Source organism: Eutrigla gurnardus, assembly GCF_963514095.1.
Source record: "Eutrigla gurnardus genome assembly, chromosome: 17".
NCBI classification, from domain to species: Eukaryota; Metazoa; Chordata; class Actinopteri; order Perciformes; family Triglidae; genus Eutrigla; species Eutrigla gurnardus.
Genome location: NC_139928.1, coordinates 15958430 through 15977424, shown reverse-complemented (window position 1 = coordinate 15977424; position 18995 = coordinate 15958430). Strand labels below are relative to the sequence as shown.

General features: G+C 45.0%; 1 protein-coding gene across 2 annotated transcripts; it reads left to right on the top strand.

The window, feature by feature from the left end:
- The first annotated feature begins 4933 nt into the window (after positions 1-4933).
- On the top strand, positions 4934-9040 carry eomesa (eomesodermin homolog a). Of its 2 annotated transcripts, XM_084031830.1 has the most exons (7): positions 4934-5861; positions 6262-6416; positions 7053-7174; positions 7402-7560; positions 7678-7739; positions 7854-8572; positions 8700-9040. In XM_084031830.1, the coding sequence occupies exons 1-7, from the start codon at positions 5152-5154 to the stop codon at positions 8711-8713; spliced, it is 1941 nt and encodes a 646-aa protein (XP_083887956.1). In that variant the 5' UTR covers positions 4934-5151; the 3' UTR covers positions 8714-9040. The 2 variants fall into 2 exon arrangements, with proteins under 2 accessions (XP_083887956.1, XP_083887955.1); XM_084031829.1 differs by having other exon boundaries at positions 7854-9040.
- The last annotated feature ends 9955 nt before the right edge of the window (positions 9041-18995 follow it).

Below are 18995 nucleotides of genomic sequence, written 5' to 3'. Positions count from 1 at the left end.
GCCCAGCTTGTTTGACAGTAATAGCGCTATGGGAAAGGACGGAGGAGCAGGGGTGAGCTGGGTCGTAGGCACCGTGTAACCCCCCCTCCCCTCCCCAGCTCTCCCTCGGCCACGAGAGTACGTCTGCCGGAGAGGGCGTGTTTTCTTGGAGGCTTAATGCCGAGTCGATACAACTCCGCCACCCTCCCTTACACCTCACGTTCCAGGGAACACATATATCCAGTCTACGCTGTCAAACTTTTAGCACCTGCTTTTTTTTCCCCCCTGCTTTGGTCCCTCATGTCAATCCCTCTGATGTTCCAGGAGGATGGGCCGGGAGAAGTGGGTCAACAAAGGTTGATGCTAAAATGGGGATGTGAGGGTGAGACTCGGGCCAATCGTTGGGTACCGTCCACATTTCGGCGTCGTCGCCTTCTTCGACACGGTGAGCGAAAGTAAGAGGGTGTCAGAATCGGTGAGCCGCTCAAAGAAGAGAAATCACACCCTGCTGTAGGTAATTACTTTTTTCAGTTAATTCCAACTATGAATGATTTAACAGAAATTACAGCATTCATTTCCCATTTTTCCTCAACATCTGGAAAACATTACTAGTCTTTGCTTCAAAACTTTGAGCAGGGTAGTACCCGGAGATTATGTATTTATGAGAGGATAAAAAAGTCCGACGAGGGGAGCACAGTACCTGAAACTCTGCTTCTGTACTGTGTGTCCGCCTGCTTCCCTCCCACAGGCCCTGGGTGACACTTTCTATAATGCAGTAATCCAAAAATCATGTTATCATACCTTGGGGAATGAAATACAGTGAGTGCAGCTTCAATCCTTTTCCCCTGAATGCAGCCGGTACACCTTATTTTTCTTAAGATTTGTCTTAACACAGTGGATTATCATTGCCCCCTGAAAACCTGCGCATCACAAAAAAAAAAAAGCATGGGGCTCACATATCCCATGATACATTTCTGCAATAATCCACCGCTTCTTCCAGACACACAAAACCTGCAAACACACACACACACACGCATGCATGCATGCATGCAGCAACATGCTGACAATGAGACTTATCTGTGGAGATGACGCAAAGTAGCGTCCGATGGTTTGATGCGATCCGCCGTCCTTTAATGTATTTTGAGGAATTCAAACGTGCTGCATATATAGAGAGAATTCCCGTGGGTCTCACTCACTGACTGGTTGCAGATGGGGAAGATTCCCATTTCAGGATCATTTGCTCTGCTGCAATGACATCTGGAAATAGCCTACGTGATGCCAAACATGAATACACTTTACATATTCTGAGTATAGGTTTATAAGAAGAACAAGAAAACAAAAATGCATGACGACCAAAGAAATGTGAAGCTGTTATTTAAAAACAAATGAATTCTGTCCAGGTTAGAGGGGGAAACCTCGTGTTGTTTAAATCATGACGAAAAAATGGCGGGGACAAGGAAATAAGAAAAAAAAAGAGGGGAGTAATTGATGAAAGCAATATGTACCCAAATGGAAATTCATGAAAGCTGTCACCTTCGTATCTTTGAAGACAGCAGCATGTCTGTAACATAAGCTGTCCGTGCGTAAAGGCGAGCGCTTTGATTAAATGTTAGCGATCCCCGCACAGTGGAAAATATACTGAGGGACATCTTTGATAAACTTGTGAAATAAATTCTTTCCAATAAAAATGCTCCCGAGGATGATGATTTGCGGAGGAGCGTGGCGCTGGCACGGCGCACATTGCACTGGGTTCCTTTCCCAGCACCACTCCCTCCAGGGGTCTCGGTGGCGAGGATCTCTAATGAGACTTGCGTTATTAATCCTTGCAATGGGGTACATGAATTCACTCCCGAGCAAAGGCTTCGGCAGCCACCTCGGCCCATAAAACCTGGAATGTATTCCTTTCATGTGCTCTGTTGATGATCTACTCTGACAACAATATGGTAAGACTTCCCTTCCCCTGTCGCGCGGGCCCTGGCCCGGGGCCAAGGAGGGTCATCTCAGACACACTTGGACTTTTATAGGTGGTCAAGAAACATGCTGACAGGTCACAAGCGGGAGCTCGTTTATGAGTGGAACCTAAACATCCACCTCATTTGGAATTAGTTTATTTATAGGCGGCGTGTAAATCACATTTATTTTGTTTTCTAGCTTTCCGATGGCATCTGAGTCTTCGGGGTCAAGAAAAACCAACCTACTTTGGGACCGCGGCTATTAAAAACCACGGCACCGACTTTTACTGGATTTTCTCTCAATGGGCCTCGTCTGTGAAACAGAAGCGTGAAGTTGTGAAATAATTCACGCAAAGAAAAAGAAAAAACGCCACTTCGACTTGTATCTTAATGCAAAGGATCACACATGCAGGTGGCACGAAAGGCAAACTTTCCTGTAAAAAAAAAAATACTTTCCCCCGAACATTATTAATCAGTAATCTGCTGATCATGCAAGGGCCCGTTAAATGAGGGAAAAGCTGTACGACTGGATTGCACTAATGAGGTGTTGACAGCTCAGGTGCGAAATGCTCGACTTTGGTTCCCGATGCAAATGCAGCTTCCTTTTCGACTCCAGATTTACCTTCTGACTTTAGAATGACAGCCTGTAGCAGCAGTGAGTCAGGAGAGCAGCACCTCTGCTGTGCATATGAGAGAGAGAGAGAGAGAGAGAGGACATTAACAGACAGACAAGCATATCATGCTTAATCCTGGATCAGGTTCACAGACCCGTGATGATCCCCGTAATGCATATTTTCAGTGCTTGTTAATTTTGCCTTTTGCATTCAGGCATATTCACTCGTGGGCATCCCCAAACAGCAGCTCCTCCTGGTTTGTGCTAAAATGGAATTAGAGCAAACCTCCCCCCTCCCACAAAACTGCCCCGGTGGCATCATCTCACCATCTTCCCCCCGAGGAGTCGTGCGTTTGTTACAAAGAAGAGAGAAAAAGATGGAGGTGGATGGTGAAAATCAGGGTTTTTATACTGCAGATGAGTGAGATACAAAAAAAAAAAAGAGAGACAGATTTGAAAAGATGCTTGATCTCTGTGTGGTGTGTGTGCAGCAGTCTGGGAAGGGTCTCGGTCTTGATTGACAGATTGTGTGCTGTATGCATGTAGCGCTGGTCCCCTGATGACCCAACAGCCAGCTCCACCGTCCCATTTTATGACACCAACCAATCTGCCTCCAGCCGAGATTCTCCCTCAGCTTTTCACAGATCTGTATCCCCATTTTCCCCAAATTCATCTCACCCCCTACTCTCCCGCCAGTTTACTTTAACACACACACACACACACACACACACACACACACACACACACACACACACACATGCAAGCACAGGCGCAAGCTGACTTCACTGCAGTTGAAGATGATGTCAAGTGGAGAAAAGTGAGAGCCTCTCTTACAGTGTTGAGTTACTTTAATAAAAGCAACGATGGGAAAGTTAACAAGTTGTCTTACTCGGCCACTAGAGGGTGCTGTCCTCGTGTCACACTGCTAACAAATCCCTTTATTAATAGGCCCGGGGGGGCCGTATGGACGTGGTCTGTGGTGCAACCTTTCTTTGATTCTAAATTACTTTATATGCAGTTCATTAATCTATTTTTAAAAATGATTATCCAACATATGTGACTTCCTGCTTGTGCAGCGTCCTTTCTCTCCGTTTGCCCCCCCCCCGCAAACAGCTGTACATGTATGTTATTTGTATTTCAGTGGCTTTAAAGGAGATTTATTTACCACCATTTATGCGCAGCGCTTCACCTCTTTTTAACCCCTCCGTCCCTTCAAATGCAAAAAAGAAAAGAAAAGAAAAAGAAAGACAGGAAATAGCTGTCACAGAACTCATCCCTATTAAGTTCGCCCATGAAAATTCAATCAAATATTCCAAATACTGAATTTAATTTGAACGGTTTCATTTTCGTTTTATTATGAAGTAAATTAAATCGGAGAGGTCGCTCTAATTTGTCCTAATGGTTCATTTTTCCCGAATATCAAATTACTATTAATGTAATCTCTCACATGTTTCTGTTACGTGACCAATTTAACAATAATCCTCTGAAATATCTGAAAAATACAAAACAAACACACATTTCTATTTTTATTTCTTTTTCATTTTATGAAGGGAAATAAAGCCCCAGAAATACTTTTTTAATTAGAATCCGAGAAAAAGGGAAGGGAAGCTTGTTCTGAATAAAAAGTAGTCGACTTTCTTTTAAGCAGACAAATTAAGTCAAATGAAAAAAAGCTTCTTTTTTTTTTTACATTTTATTTCAGATATTCTTTTTCAGGCATTTTTGACCGTCGATGGTTTTATTTAAGCCAAAACTGAAAACCTGGAAGTGGATCAGGCGACGGAGGCCAATTATAGGAAATAAGGTGCACATGTGATGATTTTTTTTCGTGTGTGTGTGTGTGTGTGTGTTGGGAGTGTTTGCAGGGGGGTCTAGGTGTTTGCGGTTCGTCGAGGATAAGTCTTGCTGGGTGAGTGCGTCAAAGTAAACTGACAAGTCATATCTGAACGAACGTTTTACGTGATGACTTCAAGCCCGAGATGAAGGTTAATAGGTGATTAAAACGCGCGCGCGGTGGGGGAACGCGGGGCTCGCGAGGTGCTTTAGTGCTTGGTCTTTTGGAGTAAAATGTGCAAAAGGAAGCTGGGAAATTAAATTGTAAATTATTGTCAAAACTTGAATTTGTGGCGCGTGGAGAGTTTTGTCATTTCGGGATATGAGAGATTTAAAAAAAAAAATCAACTTAACGACACTCGTGGCCACTTCTTCCTCTTGTTATTCTTTCTACCAGACGCTTTGTAATTGAATTAGAGTCGCGCGACCATTGGCTGTGGTGCGCGCGGTGCCCCCGCGTGCTCCTCCGGAAAAGCTCCTCCCCTCCTCTCTCTTCAATCACTCGGGGTGCGTGGAGAAGTACATCTTATAAGAGCCGCTGAACGTCCCCTGTCCTGCCTATAATCTGATCTGAGAACCCCGTAGGTGAGGAAGACCACTCCAACGTCCTTCCACCATTCGTCAGGGAGGGGAGGCGTGCAGAGACAGAGACGACCAGGGCGCCGGCGGGGTTGTGTCGCCTCCTTGGCTGAGATTCACTCACTGGAACCCCTCAAACTCTATTTTTTTTTTTAAATATACATGTTTTTTTTAATTTATTGCAAAATCTAAACAATGCAGTTAGAGAATATCCTTCCCAGCGCCAGCATCAATCTACCCAAGACCTTTTACAACCTCTCGTCGTCGGACAGTGCCAACAACAGCCCGAGGCCGTCGTCGCAGCTCGACTACCAAGAAGTCGACCGGACGGAATCGGAGTCCAGCAGCGCCCCTAAGAAGTACCTGAGCGCGGTGGCGAACGGGATGCTGGGGGAGGCAGAGGGGGACACTTTCGCTAAAACGGGGCCCGACGGGAGGAAAGGCTCCCCGGTGCTCGGCGAGGACGAGTTGACGAGCGGTCGACGGTACAACATAGACGAACTTGGCTCCGACAGATACTTCATCTCGTCCTCCCAGGCGGGTTCCGACATGGCGAGCCCCTGTTCCCTCTTCCCCTACGCAGGACAGACGGGCTCGGTGTACACCGGGTCCGGCGCCTCCAGGTACCCGGCGTCGCTTCATTACGGATCCGTGCTGCCGCCGACGGGCTTCTCCTCGTCGTCCGTGTGCACCGGCCGGAGCCAGTTTAGCAGCGGAGGGTACCAGTTCAGCCAGGGTCCGGGCTGCTTGTACCCCTCCTATCCCGGGACGGGGACGGGCATCGGCTCCATGTCTCTGCCCGGGTCCGCCGCCGGAGCCAGGGCGCAGGTCTACCTGTGCAACCGGCCTCTGTGGCTGAAGTTCCACCGGCACCAGACCGAGATGATCATCACCAAACAGGGCAGGTAAGCAAGACGCGCCGCCGGAGGCTCCTAAAGGCCCGATTTAAACACAAATTCGTTTCTATTATTCCCACTCGGCCTGTTTTACACTTTATTTCTCAAGAAATCCTTTTTACGCACGAGAGAAAAAATTACGCACACAATCTCCATGCAGAAATCCATTTTTAAATGCGTTTTTGAACTTCTAAAATTCAAGTTTTCGTTTCAGCTAAATTGTAAACGCACAATCATACACCGGATTAACATGCCAGTGATGGAGTTGACATTTATTCCAAATATAACACGAGTAAAATATTCAGCCAAATGCCACACAAGACATGAAACAGCCAGAGTTTAAGAGTTGTTGCTGCTTTATGAGCACAGTTTTTTAATTATTCCTGTTTTCCTTTTCTTTTTTCTTCAGGCGGATGTTCCCATTCCTCAGCTTCAACATCACTGGACTCAACCTCACGGCCCATTACAATGTCTTTGTAGAAGTTATTTTGGCTGACCCGAATCACTGGCGCTTTCAGGGAGGAAAGTGGGTCACTTGTGGGAAAGCAGACAATAATATGCAAGGTGAGTTGAGCTTTAAAAAACTAATTTAGCTCTGGCAATTTTGTATTTTGTGTGTGTTTTATTTTTTATACATTTTTATTATTTTTTTGAAATGATTGAAAAATAAACCGAAAAACAAATGACTAAAATATAAGAAATAAATAATGCAGCAATACAACTTGATGACGTCACCAAATCTGGATGTCAAAGATTAACATTGTTTTGGAAATAACATTTTTAACCTCCATATTTTAGCAAAATGTTTTGACATGAGTGTTTTTGAATGCAACGATTTAATTGAATTTGATCAACTTAAGTGTGAAATTGTTGGTGATACATGCCTTTTTTTTAAATGGCTGATGCTAAATACACAACCAATTTAATTATTTGGTTTATTAAAGATAAGACAAAACATTTAAGAAAAAGAGGCATTTTCAGATTATTTTTAAACAGGAGTTTTATATTATATTTGAATTGGGTTTCTGGAATCCAATATCACTAAAATAATAAAAATAAAAACATCTTTTATTTATTTTAATTGAATTCAACCAATGTTTTCCACCAAAGCATTAAGATGAGTAAAACAAGATCAAATGCACAGACTCAGGATCTCTACCGTTCTGTTCTATATTATTAACTACATTGCATATATTTTAGGTAACAAAATGTACGTCCATCCTGAATCTCCAAACACCGGTGCCCACTGGATGAGGCAAGAAATCTCTTTCGGCAAGTTGAAGCTGACCAACAACAAAGGAGCCAACAACAACAACACACAGGTAAGATGTATGATTTATCCTCAAATTAAACATTGTCCAATGATTGATTTTTATATACCCGGAAATATGATTTGAATATTATCACTTTCAAGTGTGATTGCCATCCTTTTTAAAAAGACATTTTGAATTCCTCATTTAATTTGTGATTAAAGAAAACGAATCCTTCGAGGCAAACCCGCGTCTGACATCTGCGGCGTCGCACTTCTCGCACGTTCTCTCCTCTGCAGATGATCGTCTTGCAGTCGCTTCACAAATACCAACCGCGGCTGCACATCGTGGAGGTGACGGAAGACGGAGTGGAGGACATGAGCAACGAGGCCAGAACTCAGACCTTCACCTTCCCCGAGAACCAGTTTATAGCCGTCACCGCGTACCAGAACACGGATGTAAGCGGTTTGAACAACACCTTATTTGGGCGGGGTTGGGTTTAGATTTTATTTAGATCCACTTGCATTCCTTAAGGTTCACGTTATTAACTCGAGGTTTCTTTCGTTTTGTTTCAGATCACACAGCTGAAGATAGATCACAACCCATTTGCGAAAGGCTTCCGGGACAACTATGACTCGTAAGTGTCTTGCACTTCAACCAGTGTTTATTTTCTCCTCTGCTGACGCTCGCCTCTGACCCTGAAACTTCTTTTGCGGCTCATTTGTTCCTTCTTCTCTTTTTCGTTAAACAGGATGTACACCGCCCCAGAGAGTGACAGGTTGACTCCGTCCCCTACAGACTCCCCGCGCTCCACCCAAATTGTGCCAGGGGCCCGCTACGCCATGCAACCCTTCTTTCAGGACCAGTTTGTCAACAACCTGCCTCAGAACCGCTTCTACGCCAGCGAGCGGGCCGTCCCCCAAACCAACAGCCTCCTCTCCCCGCAGAGCGACGACGTCAGCGCCGCCGCCTCCGCCCAGCGGTGGTTCGTGCCCCCCGTCCAGCAGCCGGGCTCCAACAAGCTGGATCTGTCCTACGAGAATGACTATTCCACCAGCAGCCTGCTGTCCTACGGCATCAAGCCGCTGTCCCTGCAGACGTCCCACGCCCTCAGCTACTACCCGGACTCGGCCTTCGCCTCCATGGCTGCGGGCTGGGGCACCAGAAGCTCCTACCAGCGCAAGATGACCACGGGCTTGCCCTGGTCCCCGCGTCCAAGCCCGCCGGCCTTCCCGGAGGACCAGCTGGGCGCCACTAAAGACAAGCTGCCCGAGGAGAGCGCGCCGCCGGCCTCGACCTGGATCGAGACGTCCCACTCCCTGAAATCGGTGGACTCTACCGACTCTGGCGTTTACTCGGTGGTGTGCAAGAGGCGCAGGATGTCCCCTGGGGGCTCAAGCACAGAGAACTCCCCCACCATTAAGTGTGAGGACTTGACTACGGAAGAGTACAACAAGGACAACCCAAAAGGCATGGGTTATTATGCATTCTACACAAGCCCCTAAGACTGTATTTATTGAAACTGAATATCATTCTTTTGTTCATTGCTGAGTGCTCTCCATTCCTTGTTAATGTCTTTTTTCTCTTTTCTCTAAAGGTGCCAAAGCTTAGTGTTCCCCCAAGCAAGCTGCACACGGTTATTTTCCCAGGCCAAGCCCCTCTCACATACCTGAGCAGAAACATGCGTAGTGGTTGTTGGTTTATTTTTGGGTTGTTTTAAAAAAAAAAAAAAAAAAAAAAGCATGTCCCTTTTTTAATTTTATTTTTACAATTTTTATTTTTTAACAAAATGTGATTATTTCCCCTCCTCCCCTTGCGTATTTAAGTCATTTCCATTGTACAGTATTCGTGCACTTTAGAATGTGATGTATCTTGTACAAATCGTCTTCATGGAGGTGTTATTAAATGGATAATAAAACAGCTTTTCACAAAGCACTGTCCAAATGTCTTTCTCTGTATGGTTTCTTCATATACTTATGGCTATGGGACGTTAACATAATCTACCATGATCAGTGTAATTAAAAATCGACACTGAAATGAGTGAATGTGATTAATTTCCAGTTAAATTTAAATAAATACAGTAATGTAGTGTATGTGTAGGGCCCTGTGACCCTTGTTATAAAGGCCATTTGGGCCTCTTAAATAGCAGCGCTGTGTGGTTGCTGCCATCAAGACATCGCAACAGTTAATATAAAATCCTTACATTTGAATAATACGCTTTCAAACAGCCAATTTCATCTTATTATGTATTCAAAAGGAGATATTACTAATCAACATATCTCCTGTAAATGATGTGAGAACCTGCAAATGAGGAGGGAATTTATTTCCCGTAATATTACTTCTACTCCACCATGTTTAGACTACAAATATAAATACAAATAATCATAAACATTAACAAAAAAATGCAAATAGTGTGAAACCCATCGTTGTTTTAAGGCAAGGCAGATAAGTGCAGCGAGGTAAGGCCACAACTCACAATCCAAGTGATTTAATTATGAGATTTACATGTTTTACATTGACACGACTCACAACACGAACCCCGGTGAGGTGAAGAGCACACAATTCCTTCTGTTGTTGCCATGGTGTTTTCACGCATTTTTATCATTTACCCAAGTAATGCAACTAGATGTGTAAAATATGAGCACGGTCTTTAAAAAAAATGGTCCACCGACCACCCAACTGAGGGCAATGCACGGCTCAACACCTCTATTTATACGCCTCTCCAAAAGTGGATTAGTGGAGACGAAAGCCATGAAAAGAGAAGTCATAATATTCACACAGAGACTACTTGGCTCATGTTCTCAACACCTGTTTTCTCTTCAGTGAAAATACTTCAAAATCCTCCCCCATAAGGACCCCAATTTGAATTGATTTACATACTTGAATTCTAATTAATTCTGTTGTCAGACTCCTTGACAAAGTGAGGAGTCTGACTAACTCCAATTAACACCTCCTAACAAGGTAGAGTGCTTGATTGCCCTGGCCTCTCAGGAAAGCTGTAAGAAAAAGACTCTAGGGGGGGGCCTGGAGAAAATAAATGTTTGCACTTGTGCGTGTCAGCAAATTGTATTTTAGAGCGTCTGATGATGTTTTTTCTCCTTAGTGGTGAGCAACTACGGGAACTATTGATGAGGCTTGCAGAGATGTGAATGCATTTGATACGTAGACAATCGGAGGGGAAAGAAATTACATTATTAACATAATATACCGGATTTATGGTTAATTCATAATAACAAAAAATTATGTTTTTGGGGCCTTTTATGTTTTTTGAATTTTTTTATTTAACTTTCACTGAACATTTTGGTTCTCATTTATAAAGTGAAATGAAAAAGAAACATCATCAGAGAAAACAGATCATCAACCAATCATCCAGTGTTCGATTGGTCATACTGTTAAAATCTTGCATGCTTGTGAAATAATTTCAGTTTTTTTTAATGGTTAGCTCACACCAAGATAAGGCCCCAAAAACTATCACCAAAAAAAAAAAGTGTCAGTTCTATGCTTCTAATGCAGATTTTGTGATTTGTATTGACCTCAGAAATGGCAGGGGCATGTAATATGAATTTCACACCCATCATTGGAAATACTTGATCTGCATCATCCTGTTTGAATGCCTCGTCAAATACACGTTGGCATTGATATTGGGCACCGCGGACGTACTCGCTGCCATCCTCCCACTGGAATAAAACCTCGTATACCCGGCGACAGCGCAATGCACTGTAACAAGGACATCTATCTCTCACAGCAGCTCTGCAAACACCCTCTTATTATTTATTTGATGGCTGTTCCACAGCTTAATAACAGGTGCTTCACGGGAGCTCCCAAAAACCCAACCTCAGACACAAGTCGATGGATTGTGTTTCCCTCAACCATTCATGCGAGAAGTAATCAATAGACACTTCTACAGCATGCTCCCACAAAGTCAGACCATGTTGGAGAACTGAACCGACTGCTGTTGTTAACATCGCCAGCTACAATCTCCATAATTGACTGAGGGTTTTTTTTTTTGTGGGTAATACAAGGTCAAGGAGAAACAGCAGTTTGTTCACTTTAAAGCATATTAGTAAAAAAAAAAAAAAACGTCTTGTTTGGTGTGCGGGAACAACCTTCCCTCAGGGCGTCCGCTGGTGACCACGTTGAGAGTCCATGTAGGAGGAAGCCAAGGAGGCTGCGGAGACGTTGTACCCAAGGAGGGCTGACATCTAAACGCAGATGAAGGCCCGAGGCTGTTTCCTCACCTTCAGTCACACACTATTACTGCTCTCGCTGACTAAACGCAGCCACGGGCAGATGTGCGTCTGGGTCACGCTTTTCTGTTTGAGACGCCCCCCTTTATATATATATAAAAAAAAAAAAAAAAGTAACCTACAGACAAGCAAGAGTGAGACGGTGGCGGTTATGTTTCCTCTTCACACTACATTTCCCCCCCCCCTTTTTTTTTGATGTGTTGATAAATGTCACTTCTGTTAAAATGCTTATCAAGCCAGTTAGAATCATTGTAGAATTGCTCCTCGGGGTTTGGTTTGAGCCTCGTACGGCCACTCTGTTGCTTTGTGATGTATTCGCTCATCATCTAGTTAATGGCTTTTATGTTACGAAGACTTTATGGAATATCTTGAGGTTAATGTCATCAGTCGACATGAGTCAGATCCAGACTTTTTGAAATTATATTATATATTTCACAGTCCCACGTGAACTCCAGTGTGCTACATCATATTCTTCTGACATGCCATGCTATATTCTGTCTGCTTTGTGTGATTAAGTAGAGGTCATGATGATGCTCTCCTGTCCCATCTCTATGTACAACAACACAATGCTGCATTTAGTCTCGTTGGACCTAATCAGCAGTAAATAGGGGGAGGTGGGTGGGCTGACTACGGTACGGGTGTAATGCTCACAGGTCTGCTGGAGTGAGACCCATGGTGTGAGATGAGTCTGGAGTTAGCGGGGCCCGTCGTCGTTTGCAGCAGGGCGTTGAGTGCTGGCAGAGAGCGCGGAGGTGAGAGGAACCGGAGGCACGGCGGACGGGCCTCGTCTCGGTTCCCCCCCTTGCAGACGGCGTGTGCACGGGCCCTGACTCACTGGTGCGTGGATAACGTCGGAGAGAGTATCCCGCGGCTAAGCTGCACTTAACAGCACATTGATTTCAAACCCCTGTGTTCCCTCTCGAGGGCACCTCAACAAGAAGCTGGGGCTGGGACCCCCTCTCCCGACCCCCCCCCTGACCACCACCATCACCATTATCTCCGCAGCCTACCCCTCCCTACACATTCACCGATCCCTCAAGTCGATTTGGGTACACCATGCTGGTCACCGGCCTCAACTCCCCCCTCCACACCCCCTCCCGCCTCGTCTGAGTGTCCCCGAGGACTTGAGCAGGATTCAGGGGCACTAAGGTCCCCCCTGGTCTTGAGAGCAATGTTTTGGGTAGGGCACGCAGAGGCAGCCGCGTGGAAAAGATCCGTGGTTAAAATCAATGCATTGGCACTTTGATGGAGCGCTCCGACAGATTTGGGAATTTCACATTCTCCTCTTTCTCTCCCGGCACCGTCAGAAGGCCTCGCCACTGGAGAGAAAAAACATCATCCACTAAACCTGCTGGGAAAGAGGGACTCTTAATTTCTCCGGCCTCTGGGACAAAACATGACACAGTCAATATTCATTTGGTGGCTCGTGCCTGACATGTTTCTCTCTCAAATCTGTCGCCTCTTGCTGCTGGAAGCTAAGTGATAAATATCTCTCTAACATTTGCACGGAATGTATAAGTTCTTTAGCCCATTACATCTGATATTAAGAGTTTCCTTGTCTTCCCCTCTGAAGCTTCGAAAGAGAAAACTTCTTCTTAATCACCACACCTTGCAGTCTGCACCTCTTTACCCGAGTCCCCCAGCACAGGTGGATGCCAGTGTGGCGCTCCTTCCACCTGTCTAACTTCTGACTCATCTCCCAGCTTCATTGTGCGGATGCATGTTTCAGGAGCAGTACACACAGCACTCGTCGTTGTGCGCTAATGGGCTCTCGGCATCTTTAAGACTCGGGGTACAATTAAGAGGTGATAGTTTGATCTCCCACCTCACAGTTCTATTTCTGAGCTGCCGCGTGATTATGCCGGAGGTTGATGGGGGGGGTGAGGAACGGGCTCTATTTAAAGGAAGACACCCATGATTTCTTCTGAAAGAACAGATTACTTTTGCTGTTTGCCCATTGCCTGATTTTCACGCTAACTATATTATGTTGCAATAAAACATGATTATAAATTGACTATGGAATAATGCTAGTGACTGAGGGTGTTCAATGTAAATACGGCAAAAGTTAACTTGTGCTAAACCCATAGCTCTGGAAGAAAGGTCGTCCAGTTGCTTCTAATAGGTCATTAAAGGTCTGCAATGCTTTCGAGTATCCACACCAACTTGACATAGACCATATTTTACACCTCAAAATGCGTTCTTACATCTAAAGCTTTGTTTGCCACCCATCAAGCATTTTCCTGATGGTTTAGAACATCTGTTAGGTGTCCTACAAAAGGTTATTTCACACAAATATGAGTGAAACTGAAAGCGATACCTCCAAAAAAGTGAATAAAGCAGGTTCATATCTACTACTCTGTCTTAAATGAGAGAAATGGTTGATGCAGCATTGCCACCTGCTGGTGAAAATGAATTATTACACAATACATGAGGTAGGTGGATAATAAGCTTATGTCAAGAGGGTAAAGGATCATAGGACTCATTGTCAGGGTACTGAACCAACATAATCTCCACAGATGAAGAGATAGATAAAAGATAATGAAGGTCATTTCTGCAGGTGTATTGTATATAAATTGTACATAATTAGCAAATATATATCCTGCATGTAGTCTTTATTCTGGTTAATATGGAAGCCCATATCCACCACTGTCAGAAAAAAAAGAGAACGTTTCTCAAAATAATAATTAGAAAATATTGACTTATAATGTCTCAAAATAATGAGTTAGTGTAGTATGTCATTATTTTAAGAAAGTTCCTCTTTATTTCTGTTAGTGGCGGCAATGGGCTCAAACCCATGATGCCTTTTTACGGCTACATACCGTAGTTTTATATCCACTTGGGGATCTACGAAATAGATTTGTATCTATTTCAACTATTGTCGTCTGTATAACTTACATTTGAAATTTCAATGGCAGCACAAACCGTCCAAGTGTGTTTAACGAGGTTAAAAAAAAAATCAAAACACACAAAAAAAGCCCGCTTGGGACTTTGAGGGGACCCGGATAATAGCCCCGCCCTCATCGTGACATTTCTCGAATGTGATTGGCTGAGAACCCCGGGGTATTGAGCGCGAATTGGCAATCAATCACTGTCAATCACGGTAGGGGCGTGTCCTCCTCGCCGTGTCGCTGGGGGAAAGCACAGCCAGTCGTCACAGTTCACACACACACATAGCGTCACCCGGCCGGGGGCTTTTCCGTGCGGCAACTGTGACAAATAAACGAGGTAGTGAGCAAAAAAAAGACCGGCGGCAGGTGAAATGGACGAACCTTCGGAACAAATGAGGCCCCTTTTGAGAACAGTGAGTACCCGCCCAACACGCAACCGTTAGCCCGACCACTACAGCCTGCGTGCCTCCTCTTTGTCCGTGTTTGCCCCCTTGTTTGCCAAGCAGCTGCAGAAGTAACGTTACTAGTGATGCTCAGGGAGTCAGATTCAGTGAGGCACCATCCGGCGGCTGCTATTGTTAGCCGGCTTTTTTCCTACTTCTGACACGTGGCACGGGTACAAGTTGTGTCCACGTCTCCGTTTAAAGTCGGCGAAAGCGTTCATTCAAACATACGCTGTGTGGAAACGTGTTTCTCTGCCGAGGTTTTGGGGTTTTCCGTTGGTTAGTTTTCGCTTTTTTCCCCCTCCCTGATAGCTCTCGGCTAACGTTAATAAAGAATAAGCCGGGGGGCAGGAGAGGAGTCAAGCCCGTTCACTGACGTTTTAACGTTAGTTAGCTAAATTAATAGATGTTCTGTTTGCTGGCAAGTCCGGGCGTTTTAATGTTTATCCACGCACTTTTAGTAAATAACACATAACTAGTAAGCCTTAAGTGTTACCCGATAGTTTAAAAAGTCTGTAAGTAATTAACGTTGTGTAGCATTTCCTCCCCGCACGCGCAACAGGTCCAAACGTCCGTTACTTGATCATAGCCATCCCCCGGTCCCTTAGCTTAGTCAGTTGATAAGATCCCCCTGGCACCCAAATGAAAAGCCTCATTTGCATATCAAACGAGCCCCGAAAATAGATCAGCCTCCTTGCGCGACATTTCCAAGTCGGGCCACGGTGCTAATTTTACCGTAAACGCTGTATGTACCGCTCGAGAGGAAAAATAGACATGGAACCCAAAGAGGAATTGTTGTGCGTAGTAACTGACTCTGTGGGTGACGTCGACCGAGCTGTCTTTTGGGGGGGCTGACTTCAGAGCTGGTGTAGGGTTGTTCAATACTTTATGTGTGTGTGTGCCTTGATATATATGTATGTGCATGCTTCTGAGGAAACTTGACCCCCTGGGTCGACCAAATAAAAAGAAGTTGCGTACTCCTTCCTTCAGGCATTGGACACCAATGAGTTCACTATGTCCACAGGACCTTTAAGGAGGACATTCGACTACTCGATGACGTACAAGTGTCTCTGATCTCGTTAAATCCATCAAAATGCATATCCCAAAAGGAACGTAGCGTTGTTAACCTTTGAGTCAGCGAGTGTGTGTGCATGTTTGAAACGCACAAATCGGATTTCAGCAAGAAACCCTTGTTTTCAAGGAGTCTCTGGAAATTGTCATTCTGAAAGTGAAACGCAGCTGCTGTTGGCGAGGAGACTGAGAATATCATCTAAATCATCACAACTAAATACGTAGCTGTACATTTAAAACAAGTGTTATAGAGTCACACACAGAATGACATGACATGTCATTGAGCGGTTGTTGTTCTGTTCTGACTTTATTTTCATCTAGGGCTGTGTTTGTGGCATTTATAGAAGGCTACTTAGAAGGCTTTGGCTTTGTGGTTAAGTCACCAGTATTAGCCTCAGTGTTAGAGATGAACTTCCATGGACATGTCCATTGACTATACTAATCCGGCTCTACAGCCTGAGCATTTAATGAATTTTTCAGGTGTTTGCCTGTTTGCCAGGAGGAGAGGGATTTGTGCGTCCTGTTGTGTTCCACTAGTGAAAGAGGGTTTTAGTCCAGCCGTGGTAGTCTGTGACCTCGACTTATATTGGCTCAGCCCTTACTGCAAGGGTTAGTGTGGTGTTATATGAAACTTACTCACCGTAACGGAGCGTACCCACCAAACGCGATGAACGCGATTGAAACGCGCGACAAATGAAATCGCGTCGCGCTAGACGCTCCAGTTTTGACGCCGGTCCAATATGCCAAAAAACGCCTCATCGCGGCATCGCGTCATCGCGTCGAGCTCGCCCAAACAACAACATTTCTTCCGCCATTTCATTCTCTCGTCGATCATGGCTGAGATAACCACCATCGCTGCACTGTATCTACTCTGGAGAAGTTCCCAGCTTCGTCTGCGGGCTAGGCGCCGACGTCGGTTCTGGGTGCATGCTACCCTACGGAGGCGGCGTGAGCTCGCCGAGTTCCACCGTCTCCTGCAGGAGCTGCGCCTGGACGACGGCCGGTTCCAGCGGTACTTCAGGCTGACTGTTGCCCAGTTTGAAGACCTGCTAACCAGGGTACAGGACCGGGAGGTTTAGCTGCTGCTCTGCCCAGAACTGGTGCTTCATAGCCGGCCATAAGCCCCAGTGATAAACAATCGCAAAAAAAAAGATCTCTGTGTGTGAAAGAGCTGGGATTGATATGTATGTATGTGTGTGTGTGTGCGCGCGCGTGCGTGCGCCCCCCAACTTTGATTATGGGCAATATATAATATAATATAATATATAAATATTGTGGCAAAAAGCGAGGGAACACCAGGACGTCCGTACGTCAGCACGTCGGTGACGATCTCAACGCTGATAGGCTGTCGCGGCGCGTCTTCACGCGAATTCGCCGCAAAAGTTCAATTATTTCAACTCGAGCGATGGCGCGATGGCGCGATGAAGCGATGGCGCGATGAAGCGATGAAGCGATTTTTCGCGTCCATCGCGTCCATCGCGCCGCGCTATCGCGTCCATCGCGTCGCCCGGCGCGATGAAGCGTCTAATCGCGTCTTTGCATTGACTTTACATGTAATCTTGTCGCGCGATGAAGTTTCATCGCGTTTGGTGGGTACGCCCCGTAAGACATCGCTGTGTGAATGGGTTGTTACACAGAGTGGACCTCTTTGCCAGTTCAGCTTTGTTACTAAAATAACAAGATTAAAAAAATGAATGACTTGCTACCATACCCAGCTGTAGGCTAATTGCCGTACACAATAGAGAGCCTGTTTGTTTACATTGCACCAAATCTCCTCCCTGCAATAATGACACATTTCAAGTATTTACATGTCTTTTAGCCACCTACATTTCCCGAACCGGATTCAAAACAACATTTTTTCTCAAGTCTCCCTTTCTAGCCTCTAGATTTCTGCTGAGAGAAACAGAGCAATGAGGTAAATGTACATTTATGAATGTAAAGGACAGAATCAAGGAGACCAAGACGGTATTAATCTACATGGGAGCATGCCTTTGTCTACCATGTGTATAGAACATTTTTTGGTAATCTCAAGTATTGTCTTGGTGGTTGCATATAATGGCGCGTGATCTTCTGTTTGCTGGTGATATAACCTGGGATAATGGATCCGAGCCAGTTAATCTATGTTCCCTAAGCTTTCTTCTTGTGTGCAAACCCTGACAGGTGCACACGCAACCCTGTGCCAGAAAAATTTAAGTCTTAATTTACAAGAAGCTGAAATGATAGGGCTGCTATATGGATGGATATGTTTAGAGCGAAAGCATTACGTCTGTGGCTGACAATTTCTGCAACTTTAACTTCAGGCATTTATATGCCAGGTGTGTCAAGGTGTGAGAGTAATCTGGTTAGAGGCCTAGAGAGAGATTATTTCTTTACACGACTATTTCTGACATTTTCTTATGTAAACGACAACAGTGCAACACTATGATTGCCTTCCCTCGAGTGTGTCAGAATATATGCGTGTTATCTCCCTATTTATTGATTAGCATGTCTTCTCCCCTATATGATGGCCAGCTATTCACCCCACCTTTTGAATGTATTTGTATAACCTGACCCTAAATGCCCATATATGGAGTGCTTTTTCGACTGGGATTAGGAATGTTCTTACAAACTGCATTTATATTTCAATATTTTGTTCATAATGGTGATCAAGAGAAACCAACAGGAAGCATCAGGCCTCATCTAGGATTATGATAAGTCGGCCTACAGGAACACTGTCGCAGCTGGCAGCAGCATGGATAACACCCTAGAGCACAATGTCAACAAGACAGTGGTGATGGTCATGGACTTCCAGGAACGAGTCTCCTCCATATCCCTGACTACTCCTCAACAACGCAGTTGTAAAGGTGGAGGAGTCTGTCGGGTCGCTGGTGATTGTGGTACCCAGAAACTAAGCTGGGAGACACACTCATGTTATCAAGAAAGCTCAACAGAGGAAGTTCTTCCTTAGACTGTTCTGTGCTGTCAGAGCCAGTAAGCAGGCCCGTAGGATAGTGGTTGACCCAACTTAACCTGCCCACTACCTCTTCAGAAAGCTGTCATCCAGCAGGAGGTTTGGCTCCATCAGCACCAGGACCACAAGACATCTGAACAATTCTCACCGCAGACCGTCACTCCCCTCAACGTTTCAGTTTCCCCAACGCATTGCAGTCTCAAGGTCCGATGCGTTTAATCCAACAGCATCACTTATTGAATGTATTTTGTCATGCGATTCACTGCTCCAGTAATAAACACGAAAAAACAACAA

Excerpts from the sequence above, each read along its gene's own strand:
- eomesa (XM_084031829.1), top strand. The coding sequence starts at position 5,152 with ATGCAGTTAGAGAATATCCTTCCCAGCGCCAGCATCAATCTACCCAAG. Across the intron at positions 5,862-6,261 it reads ATCATCACCAAACAGGGCAG|GCGGATGTTCCCATTCCTCA; the intron begins GTAAGCAAGACG and ends TTTTTTCTTCAG. Across the intron at positions 7,561-7,677 it reads CCGCGTACCAGAACACGGAT|ATCACACAGCTGAAGATAGA; the intron begins GTAAGCGGTTTG and ends GTTTTGTTTCAG.